The following is a 16,397-nucleotide window of genomic DNA, read 5'->3' on the forward strand; positions in this document are numbered from 1 at the left end:
TTCTTTTCCTCTCTTTATCACCACCATTTTATGTGCCCATTAAGGTTCTTTTTCTAGAAAGAAATGGACAACTCATGAATTTAATTATTTTAAAAAAAATCAAAAATAGCATTAAAATTCTTATATTAATTTAACTTCTCGGAATTTTTTTATCTGAAATTTTCCATTTGTACTACTGAACCATTTTTTTATAATGGAAATAGCTACGTTATAATAAAGTAAATTAATTATAATATAACATTGTAAAATAAAAATTACTAAAGAATACTTTTAGTTATCAACATTATTTTTTTATTTTTTTTATATGAATCATGCTTTTGTCTTAATAGTCACTAAAAACATTGTTATTCTTCACTTTTAATTTTTTTTTAACTATAATTAATGGTTGAACTACATACGATCATAAAATAAAAGATTATCAATGTCTACAATAAGATTAAAAAACATATGATATCAAGAAATTTATATATATATATATATATATATATACTTTTATGCTCTTTGATTTATTCTAATAACTCTACCCTTGGCTATATTAAGTTTTATTTATATGAAAAACAAAAGAATATTCATGGGATATTTTTCTCAAATACCATCAATATCAATTCTTGTTGTAATTATCTTGATTAATATAGTGGGGAATCCATTTAACTTAATTAAATTTGCTTTCTCTTTCCGCCTCCATATGGTCATCACTTTCAAATTATTATTTTTTTAAAATATATATGAGGAAAATACAAAAATAATAGCAACAAAAACTATCATTTTCAACTTCATTTAGATGTTAACTATGCGTTTTTTTTGTAATTTTGTTATGGAAATAATGATTTAATATAAATAAAAAAAATCTAAAGAATATTAAATCAGATTTGAAAGAGAAATATGTTATAAATTAATTGAAAAAATATATTCCCCTCCTCTTAAAACTTCCAAAAAGAACAACAATTTGTATGCATGATAAGTGCAATAAAATTAAATATTTACTTATTTAAGATTTAATTATATATATATATATATTGCTAGATATTTGTTAAGTTTATTATTACACTAAATTTATTAAATAATAGAATTACAATTAAAGACTTTATGAGTTTTCGTTTAAGATTTAAATGTTGACATCAGGGACAGATCTTGGATTAAATATAAAAAATAAAAACAATATAATGAATTTAGGTGCATCAAAAAAAATTATATAAAAATGATATATTACAATTGTTATATAGAGTTTTTTCTTGAATTTCTAATTTTAAACTTATAATTTTTTTTTGTTATTTATATTAAAAATTATCTTTTATTCATATCTATACATTGAATATTTATTATCTTATAAATAGAATCATTTTTCAAGAAAATATACATTTACTATATTGCATATATATGAAAATACCATATATATTTTTTTTTTATGGCGAAAATTTGTAATATATATATATATATACTTTTATGAAATAATAAATTTTTTAAATTTAATGGGGCAGCTCGCGTAATATGTATCCGTCCTTAGTTCACAGAAACCTTCATTAAAAAAAAAATTCTAATTAAGTCCAAAAAATTAGATATGAAGAGAAATATCTTAGTCCATATATAATTTTATTTTAATCTCTTCAAAAGGGTAACCTTTGCATGTGTAAAGAATGTGCCCTTAGATATGTTCCATTTTGATATTCTCACAAGCAATACTTAATAAGCATACCTATAAAAAGCATATAAAACATCAAGTTGACACTAAAGAGTTTTTTTTCCCGAATGTGTACAAGCCATATCAGGGTGTGCGTGGACCAAAAAAATAATATTTCAACTCATATATGTTTTTACTTTATTTGAAATGAGATCCAAACCTATTTTCTTGATAAAAACATGCACATCTTATATCAAAGATGGAGACAAATCTATCAAGAGATTGTTGGGATAAAGATATTTTTTTTTTTTATCTCAAAAAATTTTTGATTCACATTTTAGAATTTAGAGTTTATTATAATTCACTCCACTTAATATTTTTACCATTTTGAATAATTTATATATTCTTCTTCTTTATATGATAAATGCTAAAAAAATCAATAAAAATATAATGGTTTTTGACAAATACTTTTGTCCTTTAAATAATAGCTAAATTATATATATATATATATATATCAAGACATGTTATTTGAGAATATCCGTAGATTTTGAATCTATTGACAACCCCTCAAAGTCATTGAATCACTATCCAACTTGCCCTTGTCTCTTTATTTCTCCCTTCTTCCAGGGTGGCCCACGATGCAATCTTTTTAAATCTCAATCATATCCATTCTTTTCAATTGTTTTTTTCCTCTGCCTTTTCCCTGACTTTCTATTATGTGTAGACGTATGATATTTAGTGTGTGTATATATATACATATGAGAGAGAATGTGTGTGTGTGTGTGTGTGAGTGAGAGAGAGAGAGAGAGAGAGAGAGAGAGAGAGAGAGATTAAATCAAAGCAAATCTTATGAAGGTCCCTCAAATTAAATGGTGCTAGTATGGGGGGACTAGTGTTTTGAAGAGAGAGGGCATCCATCCTTAATGAAAATAGGCTTAGTTTTAAAGAGGAGTGGGGTCAATGAGGTTTGTTTTATTATCGATAAAAAGACTAATTATCCTTTTAAATAGGTTCTTTATTCTTAATTATTTATTATTATTACTATTATATATTAATGTCATTATATTGTTTCTGATTTGATTTTTCTAAGTGAAACATCATGTCTTATGCTTCATTCTCTTCCAACTTATAGATAACCATCAATTATTTAGGGTTAGGATCAGCAATTGTCAAATTTATAAAAAATCTTTTGATTAAAATTTATTTTATTTCTTTTTAATTTTTTATCGATCTACCTACCTTCCAATTAACTTTGAAAAAATAATAGCATTTTTGTTATTAAACTTATTAGTTGATTTCTATAAAATCAATTCATAGGAAATAGTTTTATTAGAAGTAAAATTCAGGTAATGAGATAACCAACTCTTTTACAAAAGATTGTTATAACACTCTAATTCGATAAAAATTCTTACGTACCATAAAAAAAATTACATTTTAAATGATTTTATTATGGGTTGCTTTTTTTTATGAATTAATTTCTATAAAATGTGTAAATATGGCGCTCATAGCTAATGGCCCATATGATATAATCTTTTTAAAATTTTCAAAAACTTATTTCATATTTTAAAAAATAAAACTTCAAAAATATTTAAATATTTTTATTATGACTATTTTCAATTGTTATAATTATTCATGTAAGTACTCCGCCAAGCGTCTTTACTAAATATGAATAAAAGAATTCTTGAACAACAATAATTACTTAAAATAACTCCGCCAAGCGTCTTTATTTAAAATTTTTTTTACCCTTCAATGATTTATAAACTTCTAAATCTTCATCATACTTAAAATTTTATTAGTTCAATTTAAAAAAACACCCAGTTCATAAAGCATTTGACTCCATGACAAGTACACTCCTTTAAAGAACACACCCGGTTCAGATTCCAGAATCAACTTCCTGAATGTTGGTTCAAGTTTCAGCCCTGCTAACATCAAACAAAAATAGAGAACATTATGGTCAAGAACATGTCACATAGTTTTTTTTTAGTAGAATTCGTAAAATTTTTGAGAACTTATTTCACAATAACAATAAACATTATTATTACTCCTATTCTCAGAAAGAAATGAAGCTCTTCGACAAAGGATAACCCGAACTGCATCTTCGAACAGAACCTACTTCTTGACCTCCTCGTATTCTGCCTCCGGCGGCTGATCTCCACCCTGAGACCCGCCGGAACTCGACCCAGAAGACCCACCGGACATGTGTTGCCCAATCTTAGATACTGCTTTATTGGCCGCATCAAGCTTCGCTTTAATACTGTCAACATTGTCTCCGGCCATTTCCTTTCGCAGATCTTCTATAGCGGACTCAATCTCGGAAGCAACCTCTGATGGAATCTTGTCCCGGTATTCGGACAAGCTCTTCTCGATGCTGTAGATTGTTGTGTCAGCACTGTTCTTGATGTCAATCAAAGCTTTCCTTTCCTGATCCTTCTGTGCAAACTGTTCTGCATCTTTGACCATCTTCTGGATCTCATCATCTGATAGACCACCTGATGATCGGATCGTAATCTGTTGTTCCTTTCCTGTGGCCTTATCTTTTGCAGACACAATCACAATTCCATTGGCATCTATGTCAAATGTGACCTCAATCTGAGGCATGCCTCTCGGAGCAGGAGGGATGCCGACAAGTTCAAACTCACCAAGAAGCTTATTGTCTGAAGCCATTTCCCGTTCTCCTTGCAGCACTCGCACACCCACTTGGGTCTGGTTGTCAGCTGCAGTCGAGAACACCTGTAGCAAGTGCCAAGCAGACGACGGATTGAAATTAATTGAAGCGAGGATACACATAATTTACTTCCAGCAGTAATCAAATCAAGAAATACAGTATAACCGCAAATGGAATTAGTATAAATAATTCAAATTTTAGCTGCAACAAGTACTGGATTATGTTGTGCTAAACTGGATTTGCATGAGTACACCAGCACATCACTTAGTATTCTTTTGGAAATGATATCTCGATCTTAGAGTAGCCATGATAACTTAACGATGTTGAAAGTATTCACATCTCATCCAATCAATCCTAATTCAGTGATTGACAATCTTCTAATCAAACTAGTTTAGAACCTATGTCCTGTAATAACTAGTGTTTCTCAGCAATACAAGAAAAAGGATTTGCATGAGTACACCAGCACAACACTTGGTATTGTTTTGGAAATGATATCTTGATCTTAGTGTAGCCATAATAACGATGTTGAAAGTATCCACATCTTAGACAACCAATCCTAATTCAGTAATTGACAATCTTCTAATCAAACTATTTTAGAACCTATGAACTGTAGATTGTAGTGTTTAATAGCAATTTGAGATAGCAAAATTCAGGTTCTTGATGAAGAAAATAAAACAATTATGAACTTCTGAACTAACCTGACTCTTCTTCGTTGGAATGGTTGTGTTCCTGTTGATCAATCTTGTAAAGATACCACCAAGAGTCTCAATACCAAGTGATAATGGTGTGACATCTAAGAGAAGCAATTCCTTAACATCACCTCGGAGGATGCCACCCTGAATGGCAGCACCCATTGCAACAGCTTCATCGGGATTAACACCCTTACTTGGGCTTTTTCCGAAGATTTCTGCAACAACTTCTTGGACTTTTGGAACCCGAGTCATCCCTCCTACAAGAAGAACTTCATCAACTTCCTTTGTTGATATGCCGGCATCCTTCAGGCAACTCTTACATGGGTTTCGTGTCCTCTCAATCAAGTTATTCACTAATGACTCAAACTTTGATCTTGTCAATGTAATGTTCAAATGTTTAGCTCCAGATGCATCAGCAGTTATGAATGGCAGATTGATCTCTGTCTGAGAGGTTGATGAAAGTTCAATCTTAGCCTTCTCAGCTGCCTCTCGAAGCCTTTGTAAAGCTAGCCTGTCTTTTGATAGGTCAATGGCATCTGTTCTCTTGAACTCGCTCACTAAGAACTCTAGAAGAGTATTGTCAAAGTCCTCCCCACCCAAGAATGTATCACCATTTGTCGCTTTGACCTAAAAGCACAAAACAAAAATTTGGATCATGTGAAATAAATGAGTCCAAATGCCCAAGATGGGTATGGGTGACCCAAAAAGACACACACCTCAAATACACCATTTGATATTTCTAGAATTGAAACATCAAAGGTTCCTCCTCCAAGATCAAAAACAGCTATGAGACCCTCCTTGTTAGTCATCCCATACGAAAGCGCAGCAGCCGTAGGTTCATTGATAATTCTTTGGACATCAAGCCCAGCAATTCTGCCAGCATCTTTAGTAGCTTGTCGCTGAGCATCATTGAAGTACGCTGGTACAGTAATTACAGCCTTAGAAACAGACTTCCCAAGGTATGATTCGGCAGTTTCTTTCATCTTGGTCAAAACAAATGCACCAATCTGACTGGGAGAATACTGTTTCCCATTAGCTTCAACCCATGCATCTCCATTTGGAGCCTTAACTATCTTGAAAGGGACCATCTTCATCTCCTTTTGTGTTTGAGGATCATCAAACCGGCGGCCTATCAGCCTCTTGGTCCCAAAGATGGTATTTGTGGGGTTAGTAACTGCTTGGCGTTTGGCAGGAGTTCCAACAAGTAGTTCACCTTTCTGATTAAAAGCAACGACTGAAGGGGTGGTTCGTGCACCTTCAGCATTCTCAATCACCTTTGCATTCTACAGGTGTTAAATTAAACAAATATAAACATGAGTAAAAGAATCAAAGCAAAAACATGTAAATAATAACAAAAATCAGAAGTAAAACCTTTCCCTCCATGACAGCCACACAAGAATTTGTGGTTCCCAAATCAATCCCAATAACATCATTACCGGCTGGTTTTGAACTGGAAGAAAAACAAGAATCAGATTACTTAAGACAAATAAATAACACAAACATTGCGACCGTGCTTATACTGAATCCATGTTTTGGAAATATTACCTAAATGGTCTAGCCACATTTGACCAGCTTTTGGACAGACATGAAGCAGACCAAATTGATTTCTCATTGCCAGACAACTGAAAAAAATAGAGAAAAGCAAAACTAAAATCAGCAAGTTATCATTCATATAGATCATGCCGTGACTGTAAGAAAAAATAACCTCAAAAAAACTCAATTGAAGCCAAAATCTAACAATCAAGCATCATCCCCTGCATGTAGAAGCACATTATAATCATTGCTACAGAGAGAATAACATATCCTTTGACAAACCTTTTACATTTATAAAAGAAAACTAATTTCAGGCAGGCTTTCTGTTCTGATTTTTCCAAGTATAGTGAATTCTACCAATTGTAGATCGTACAGAGCATACACATACTTTTTAAGTGCAGAATCAAAGATCCAACCAACTCCATCAAAGTCAAATATGCAATATAAATATATACATATATATTCTCATCACATTTCCCAAATTACAGTTCTAGAACCACTCCTAATCACCCTACAGTACGAACAAACTAAAAAGCTTTCATTTGTACAAGCTAAAGAATTGATTAATAGAAATACACCAAGAACCAGTTTCAATCACCACAGGTCATAAAAATAAACCAAAAATTCTTACATTTTCATCCAATTTATAGCATCAATCAACAGACTAAACAAGTACCGAGTCCATCATCACAAACAAGAACAAAAACAGCAACAAAACATCTAATTCTCCAAATAGCAGATCAACAACAGCTGACCAAGAAGAATTAACAAGCAAAAATAGAACAAAGAAGAAAAAAAAGCCCTTCATTCTTACAATAATCTAAAGCATTAATTGGTGAAAATAGTACAATAACAAGAAATCCTCTCAATCAGCCCAACATAGAAACAAGCAGCTAAAAAAATTCACATTTACTTGAATATATGGCATCAATTGATACAAAAACGCCAAAATCAAGAAGTCACTCTCAATCATCAACAAAAAAAAAACGCAATTAAACTCCAAATTACAAGAAAAAAACAACTGATTACAACTAAATAAGAAGATTCAAAGGTAACAACGAGCATCATCCATGAAAATCGAGATATAGAGACCCAAGAACTATGGGATCGAAAAGGAGCTTACGGATCGGAGAGAAGAAGAGAGATTGGAGGAGAGCTGGCGTCGGCCGATGGCTCGGAGAATCACGGAGGAAGCCATGATCGGATTCCGAGGATTAGGGTTTTGCTAGGGTTTGTGGATGGCCTTGAGCTTCGTGGATGGCCTACAAAAGAGACAAGAGAATGAGTCACTCACTGGGCCTCGTATATGTATATATAGGGCCCATTTCCGAGATTTTTGTAGATGGGCTGGAGGCCCAACTTGGGCCAACTTGGAAAGCCTAAAATAAAAATATATATATATATATATAATGGAGGGATAAAATGGAATTAAATTTTTATTAACTAGTTTTTCTTCCCTTTTTTTCATTTATCATTTATATTAAATGAATAAAAAAATTAAATAATAATAATAATAATAATAATTTGAAAGTCATATAAGGTGATGTTTGGTATAAAAGAATTAAAAGTGAAATTATGATTTTATCATTTAATTGTAGGGTTAGATAGATTTTTTATTTTACAACATGGATAAGTGATATACATCATTATTTTTATTATAAAACCTCAATAATGCATTAGGAAAAAATCAAACCATCAACCCCTCTCATGGAAGGCAAGTGCCTTGATCTATTAGCACACATGATCCTTTGCGTATGATGTTTATTTCAAGGAAGATTTGAGATCAAAGTCATCAAACCCCCAATCTCATACAAAGTGAGGGAGCCTGTGTTTATTATGCTTGCTTCACGCTTGTGTATCTCTCTAACTTGCCTTATTGTACACTTGTCGTACGTCTACTTGTCAAAGGAAAAAAAAAAAGTCTTACTACCGGGTTATTATTGTGTTGACTTTAGAATGGATACGTCTTCTAGGGACGTCCCCAGAATCCATATATGGGGATGTCCCCAGAATCCATTTGATCTAATAGCTCCTATAATGTAAAACCACACTGAAATTCTCTTTACCAAAACCACACATTTTTGTCTCCACAAACGCCTCCACAGCATCCACTATCTCCGCCTCCACCAAGGCCTTCTCTCGTCTCCACCAACGCCCCATCGTCTTTCGTGTCAAGGGTTTAGATCCATCTCTCTATATATCAACCGATTCCTTCCTCTCATGATGCTTTTCAATTCAGTAAAACTTTCTTTTTGTTGTTCTTCTTTCTTTTTCCATTCGTTTTTTTTTATTGATTTGGGTGTTGACTTGTTCCTGAAATGCTGTTAATTTCGAGATGGAATAATATTTCATTTGATTCGGTGTTGATCATGAAAATCAGGATGTTATTAGATGGAGATTGTTGCTATAAAAATGGGCTTTATTTTTTATTTTGTTTATTATTTTTTTTTTTTTTGTTAATTGGTTGATGCATTTGTTTATATGAATCAAAGTTTGAATTTTGTTGATATTGAAGAATCTAAGGTTGCAACATTATAGGAGCCCTTAGATCAAATGATCTAACGCCTCCTAGGGACATCTCCAATATGGATTTTGAGGACATTCCTAGAATACATATCCCCTTTATATATATATAATCATAGAAAATATAATTAATTACAAAAATGATATATTTTGATTAAAAATTTAATATATAATTATAAAAAATGATTATATTATCATTAAATTTTCAATATATAAAGTCTCATTTACAATTAATAAAATAAGCCACTTCTTATTTGAAGAGCTCAAAGTAACAATTTCTCTTACTTCAAGGACTGCTATGATTTTAAACCTAATATTTTTAATTCATTGAGTTGATATATATATATATATTCTTTATTTTGATTTTTTTTTTTAACTTAAAAAAGTTGTTTTTTGATTTTTTTTTTTTTTAAATATAAGGATTGTTGTCAAAATTTTTTAAAACAAAAACAAAGTGCCAAATATGTTTTGTGAGTTTTGTAATCAAAACATAAAATTGTTAAAAAAATTTTTTTTTTTTTTTTTGCAACCTTGCCAAATAAATAGTAATTTATGTGAATGGATCACATATGGCATCACTGTTCATTGAAAAGAAATAAAAGAAAGAGGGGCAGCAAGAAGAACTCAAACTTATTCCAAGTGATCAATCAGTTCATTTTCATTATAATATCAACACTCTGAATGAAAACCTAAACTTAAAGATCAAAATGAGATATATCTTCATATGTTTCTCTTAACCTTTCCATCTGAATGTTCACAGCATCATCTTTGAGATAAAAATAATTAACCATATTGTCTCCCTTTAAAACAAAAATCAGATGATGCAGTAATATGCAGCAGAACAAAAGAAAAAAATAAACAGCACTAGTTATGCAGTAATAAAAACTAGCTACAAAAACATTGAATTAAAAAAGAGATCAACAAATTAATGGTTGAGAACTTGAGAATAATGCTTCAAAAAAATCTTTAGGAAAAACATATATGGATGAAAAGATATTAGAGAACAATGTGCAAAAGACAAAAGATGAACACATGAAATAAAAGAACAAGAAAAAAAAAAATAAAGAAAACTGTTATCATTAGACAATAATGAAAACCTTTCTCTCTTGTCAGGAAAACAACATCATTGCACCAATCTACTTTGTGTCAGTTCATAAACAAACAAAAAACAAAAAAACAAAAGAAAGAGAGAGAGAGAGAGAAATAGAAAGAGAGAGCAAGAGCTCTAAACATCACCTTCTCGCTGTAATAATTTTACTACTTAATTTAAATATATATTATGAAAAGAAGAAAGACATGGATATATATATATATATATATTCATGGAAGCAATAGTGTTTGGGAGGAATGAAGCCTGGTCCGAGAGCACCCATGCATGCATGCATGCTTGAAGAGATTGATGAAAAAACTCAATCATCTTCAAATCAAAGTTGGAGGAGCCTTGAGCCAGACTACATTCCCCTCAAAACAAAGCTTCCAAAGTCTCTATCTCTTTCTCAATCTCTCTGGCCATGGCCATGGACATGGTTATAATTGGGTGGGTGGTTGATGATAAAGGAATGATGATACCAAGGAGTAGAAGGGGTAGGAAAACAATAAAGACACATAAAAAGAGAGAGAGAGAGAGAGAGAGAGTGAAGTGCATGCATGGACCTAGTAATTAATAACTTCATGGTTGTGGGGTTTCAGTCTCTCAGAGCTTTAGTCTCTTTCTTTCTTACCTGTACTGCATTTATTGTCCTTGGTTAATAACTTCAAAGGGAGTTTTTTTTTTCTTTTATATATACATACATATATATTGATTCATAACAAAATTTTGTTGATGTTTTAGTTTTGATATTAATATGAGTTAATTTTGAAAGTGATTTGTGTTAGCGATTAAGAGTAGTACGACATTAATTTAAAAGTAGCGGAAGTAAGAATGCATGCCTCTTATTATAACAATTTAGAGGTGCAGGAATTGAGATTTGTATGATTGAAGAAACCACCGTGATATTTATTATCTATATATTATTCTCCTCTTTGTTTTTTTTATATAATAATGTAAATAAATCACGAATTTATTTATTTATTTATTTTTTTGAAAAGGTGGATAAACCACTTCAATTAATAAAAGCAACAGTACAAGATCAACCCTGATACAAAACCCCACTCATACCACAAGAAGTGATAAGAGGGGAAACAAAAACACACCAACGGAGGATGAACGGGTATCCTCCGACCCCACCAAATGGAAAAAAGCTTAGCCCGTGATGCGATCAGGTGCCTCCTCGGCAGTCGTGTCAACCCTCTCTCCCTGCCCCCTCATCTCCAAGAACTCGAGACTGCGCTTAACAGTAGCCTTAGTCTCCACAAATTTCGCCTTGAAATTATCTGCAAGAGTATCGAACCACGAAAGAAGCATTCTATTAATACCCAGTACAATACAATGAGCAGGGAGGATTTTAGCATTAAAAATTCTATCATTGCGTAAATCACGAATTTATTATCAAGCCAAAAAAAAAAATGAACAAACAAAATGAACAAACAAACAAGAAAATAAAAAAAAACACAAAAAAAAGAAAAAAAAATTAAACCAGAACAACAAAACGAAGAACGGAAAACAGAAGACTAAGAATGCATCATCAGAGGTGTTACATTCCAATATCTAAAATTAACTTTTTGGATGCAGAATTATAAATAAGGATATATATGTTAAATTTTATATTTTGGTACAGTGGGCCCTATATGGGCTTTATATGGGCTTAGGGGTCTTACACCAAAAAGTCTCAAGACTTAGTGGCTCAACCTCTATACCTATATATAAACCCATTACAATTCTATTACACAACCGATGTGGTACTATATTTCCAACAATATATACATTTATTTTTATTAAAAAAATTAACTCTACTTTAAATATATTATGTACTATTTAAAACTATTTAGGATTAATATGGGATTCTAATGATAAAGTTATCGAAGATGACATTTAATTAATTTGAATCTACATTTAAATTAACATCATCAATATTGCGTATATAAGTTCAAATAAGAATGATATTAAGTTGTGTTTCATATATAGTTAAAAAAAAACTTACATAATGTAGTTAATTAACCTTTCTTATCTTCATTCATCTCTCATTGCACTAATTTCAAAATTTTGAATCAATAAATATTAAGTAAATATAATGCCTTTTAAAAAAAAAACAATCTAATTTCTAATCGTTTAAAAATATCAAATTAAATAAAATGGTCAATATCTCAACCTCAACCTAATTTTCAAAATTCAATTAATTAAATTAAAAAAAATTAATTCAAGCTTCAACTAAAAATTAAAAAAATAAGTAATCCTTAATATTAATCCATCCTATGTACAAGTGTTGATTGAATCCATGAACAAATCTTCCAGAAAAACATATAAAATAAAAAAATAATAATAAAATTAAACCACTTTAGATGGAATCTAAGAGGACGGTCTCCCAAGGACAATGGAAACCAACAAAGTAACATAGAAAATGCATACCAACTTGTGTCCAAACATCCATCACATATGCTAACAAACCCTAAACAAGTGCAAACACTTAATAAACTTCAAAGTGTCATCACTACAACCATGCAAACCCTAATTCTTTGTATCTAGTAAATGAGAAACAAACCTTAGATTATGTTAGAGAACACTACTATAGATGAATTCATATTTTATAGCCGAATAGGTTTTAAATATTTTGATATACAATATCCTAAATTCAATGTACATCAATATCCCACAATATATAATATTGTCTTTATTACAAACAAACAAACACTAAATATTCTTAACTAGCCTAAACAACATCAAACTCATATAATTAAAGAAAACGCATAGACAGTAATATTAATCAATTTAAATTTATAATGGACAAATTTCTATTGTTTGTTTATTGTTGATTATCATGCTTAATTAATTATCCATAGTATAATCAATAACATGAAACTTATAATATTTTCAATAAAAAAATGTTACTAGTTTGGCTAAATATACACATGATCAAAGTTTGATAAGAGGTTTCTCCTCTATTAATCATGCCCTCGAATTCCCTACCCAATCTTTGAGAAATTATAGGCGATTTTCATCTTCTACGTACCCTAGAATTAAACAAGTATTCACATGACAAACGGAATTGAGCAATAGACATACTAATTAAATATTAAAATAACATAATTAATTAATTAGTCATTAGTAAATATAAATACATGCAACTACAACAATTGGAGATACATGGAGTGTGTATACATGTACACAAGATGATCACCATAACTTGGTTCCTTTCAATGCATCAAATATATATTAATATATATATATATATATATGATCATCTAATCCAAAGAAAGGCATGCATGCATGCAACAAGCTCTACTAATTAATCATGCAACGTGTACTTGTTCTCCATTCACAGCCGCACAGCATCTTAATTAATTAAGCCGACCCAAGTATTCGGAGGCCATAAACCACCAAATTAAGAGTTCATTATATATATTTTAATTTGATGTTTTCTTAGAGGTTTTATATTATTTTAGATAAGCACTTTTTGTTTTTTTTGTTTTTTAATTTGTGTTTGTGTTTGTGTCTGTGTTCGTTAGTTGGTGAGTTTTGGAATGTTTTTGGAGGTAATGGAATCATGAGACGACTATGAAATTTTTCTTATTTGTATACTTTCTTGAAGTTTTCTCACCAATTTTGAGTTATTCTTTTGTTTATATAATTCAATAGTTCACATACATTAACATTATAAAAAAAAGATATTTATTATTATTGTCATTATTATAATTTTGAAACTAAATTTGGTGTTCAACTTTTGAGGTGTGCTTGATTTATTGGCATTAGATCCTTTACGAAAGGTGTTTATATCCCACAAAAAAATAAGTTCAAATCCAACTTATGTAAAGTGAGCGTACAAATGTGTGTTGAGGAAGTAATTCTATACTTATGCACACCACTAACAGTTTGTCCATTTCATCAAAATAAATAAATAAAATAAAATAAAATAATTTGACCATAACAAGATATAATTCAAAATTTTAATAGCTAGAACTATTAATATATAACAATAAAGGAATTAACAATGATCAAGACTAATTAATTGAACATCCTCCCAATTTTTATTGCTGGCACTTTCACTTTTATTAACATAAAATACTTCTAGTTCTAGAAATCAAATTAATATTTAAGGTTTTTCTTAAATATGAAATTATCCCATTCAATCAATAATTAAATTACGCAAACATATACTAATAATATATTTAAAATGATCAATAATAAACTAACACCAATTAAATAGATTGACTTAGTTGAATTACATGTGCTTTTAATGAGCTAATAATTTGCTTTTATTTTTGAAGATGAGGTTTTACAATCGAAACAGAAAAGACGATTTTAAGTTCCTAAAAATGTTATTATAGCTAAATATTTTCATTAAAATCATGAATCACATTGAACAATCTTTTTTTTTAAAGGTAAATCCCTAATAATATATATAAACTCACGGTTTAAAATCAGAGTATTCTTATCAACTCACTTTGACAACTATATCCAATGCATTTAATGTTGATCAAAAAACAATATTGTTGAAACCATATAAATTTTGATTCATATGATCCTTATAATATCTAAAATATAAAACTATTAACATCATAATCTCTACATGACACAATTTCTGTAAAATATATTATTTCTTTCGTTTATCTCATACATAACATATGTAACAATTTTAGTCAGGTCACATGAGAAATAGTTCATTTCCTTGTTCAAATCCAAATCATACATACGTTATACACACACTACAAACATATATATATATATATGACTAATTTTCTACGGACATCTGTAGATAAGAATTCTAAGTCCATATATCAGCCATTGGATTTTAATTCAATTATTGCACATCATCCAGTGGTGTGAAACAGTGAAATAAACAACATTTATCGTAGTGCTACCAACATTATCATGAACAATGTTGAGTGTGATGAACTATATAAATGGGATGCATAGTTCTTGCATCTCAACCCATCGATCCCAACCCAGTACAATCCTCAACTATTGTTTTTTCATTACTATTGTTGGTGCCCTTCTCTTGACAATTGTTTGTCTTTTTTTTTTTCTTTTTCTCTTTTACTTTTTTTTTCACCGTAAATATAATAATTTTTTAAATATAAGTTTATTTTTAAAAAAAACTTAATGATAATTGTTAAATTATAATGTAACGGTTATTATTAATAAGAGTGGTGTATAAAATTATCATTAAATACTATTTAGTATTATGAATGGATGAACAGTGACCGTTGAAATCTAATCAGCATGGCCATTGTCCATCTCAGAAAGACACCTCTAAATTTCAAAATTTTGAGATGTCACTAGAAAATAATCAAAATATGTCCTCAGATACATATATAATATAATATATATACATCAACACAAAGCTAGCTACTTATTTTATCCAACCTACAAAACCTTAACCTAATAATGAGCATAGGCCGGTGGATTCATATCTACATATAATATATATATATATATATATATATGTCAAAAAACACAAAGCTACTTAATTATTTTATCCAAGCTACAAAACTAACCTAATTTATAACCTAATGAACAAATATATATAGGGCTGGTGGATCACACAAGTTGCTTAGCTTTTTTGTCCTATTTGGGTGTGTGTTGAACAATAAACACCACTTGCATTCTCACTGTCCCATGCCCATGCATCCTCTTCCAAGGTCCATTGAACCACTTCCTTGAAGTCCGGATAACCTTAATTTCAATAGGACAGTATCCTTAACAAGTTAAGGGTATTCTTTAACAAGTTGAGAGCTGTCAATGACCTTCGGTCTATTTGTACACAAATAACTGTTAAAATTCTCACCAACTGGTGAGAGTTTGATTCTCAGCTAAGGATATATTTCTGAGAGTTGTGAATAGTGGTTGTGTACGGGTGATTCCAGCACCCACGTGAGCGTGGCCCCATCTCCACTTGTTTCACCGAGGCTTGTACACGCCCCTGGGGTCTCTAGTGGGTTCGCCCCACACATTTCTGGGAGTTGTGAATAGTGGTTATGTACGGGTGGTTCCAGCACCCACGTGAGCGCGGCCCCATCTCCACTTGTTTCACTGAGGGCCATGCACGCCCGGGGCCTCTAGTGGGCTGCCCGGCTCCTCTTCCTCCAAAAAGTTCAGAGCTGGCCAAACAACATGTTAACAGAACCTTGTCCATTCCAATCCAATGCTCCCTCGCCGCCCCTTCTTGATTCCCTTTGTTTTCTCCTCCCTTTTTTTTTATTATCTTCTCTTCTCCCCTTCCATCTCTCCTTCTTCCTGTCCACTTCCATCTTCTTCGATGCCATTTCGGTC

At 31.0% G+C, this 16,397-nt stretch overlaps 1 protein-coding gene across 1 annotated transcript; it reads right to left on the reverse strand.

The window, feature by feature from the left end:
• Window positions 1-3,607: 3,607 nt before the first annotated feature.
• On the reverse strand, window positions 3,608-7,785 carry LOC120272151 (heat shock 70 kDa protein, mitochondrial). The gene is made up of 6 exons (XM_039278910.1): window positions 7,632-7,785; window positions 6,521-6,597; window positions 6,347-6,425; window positions 5,692-6,258; window positions 4,982-5,602; window positions 3,608-4,348 (listed from the first exon to the last, which is right to left on the reverse strand). Exons 1-6 carry the CDS (start codon window positions 7,704-7,706, stop codon window positions 3,728-3,730), a joined length of 2,040 nt encoding a protein of 679 aa, XP_039134844.1. The 5' UTR covers window positions 7,707-7,785; the 3' UTR covers window positions 3,608-3,727.
• Window positions 7,786-16,397: the final 8,612 nt, after the last annotated feature.

This window comes from Dioscorea cayenensis, chromosome 11, assembly GCF_009730915.1.
Source record: "Dioscorea cayenensis subsp. rotundata cultivar TDr96_F1 chromosome 11, TDr96_F1_v2_PseudoChromosome.rev07_lg8_w22 25.fasta, whole genome shotgun sequence".
NCBI classification, from domain to species: domain Eukaryota; kingdom Viridiplantae; phylum Streptophyta; class Magnoliopsida; order Dioscoreales; family Dioscoreaceae; genus Dioscorea; species Dioscorea cayenensis.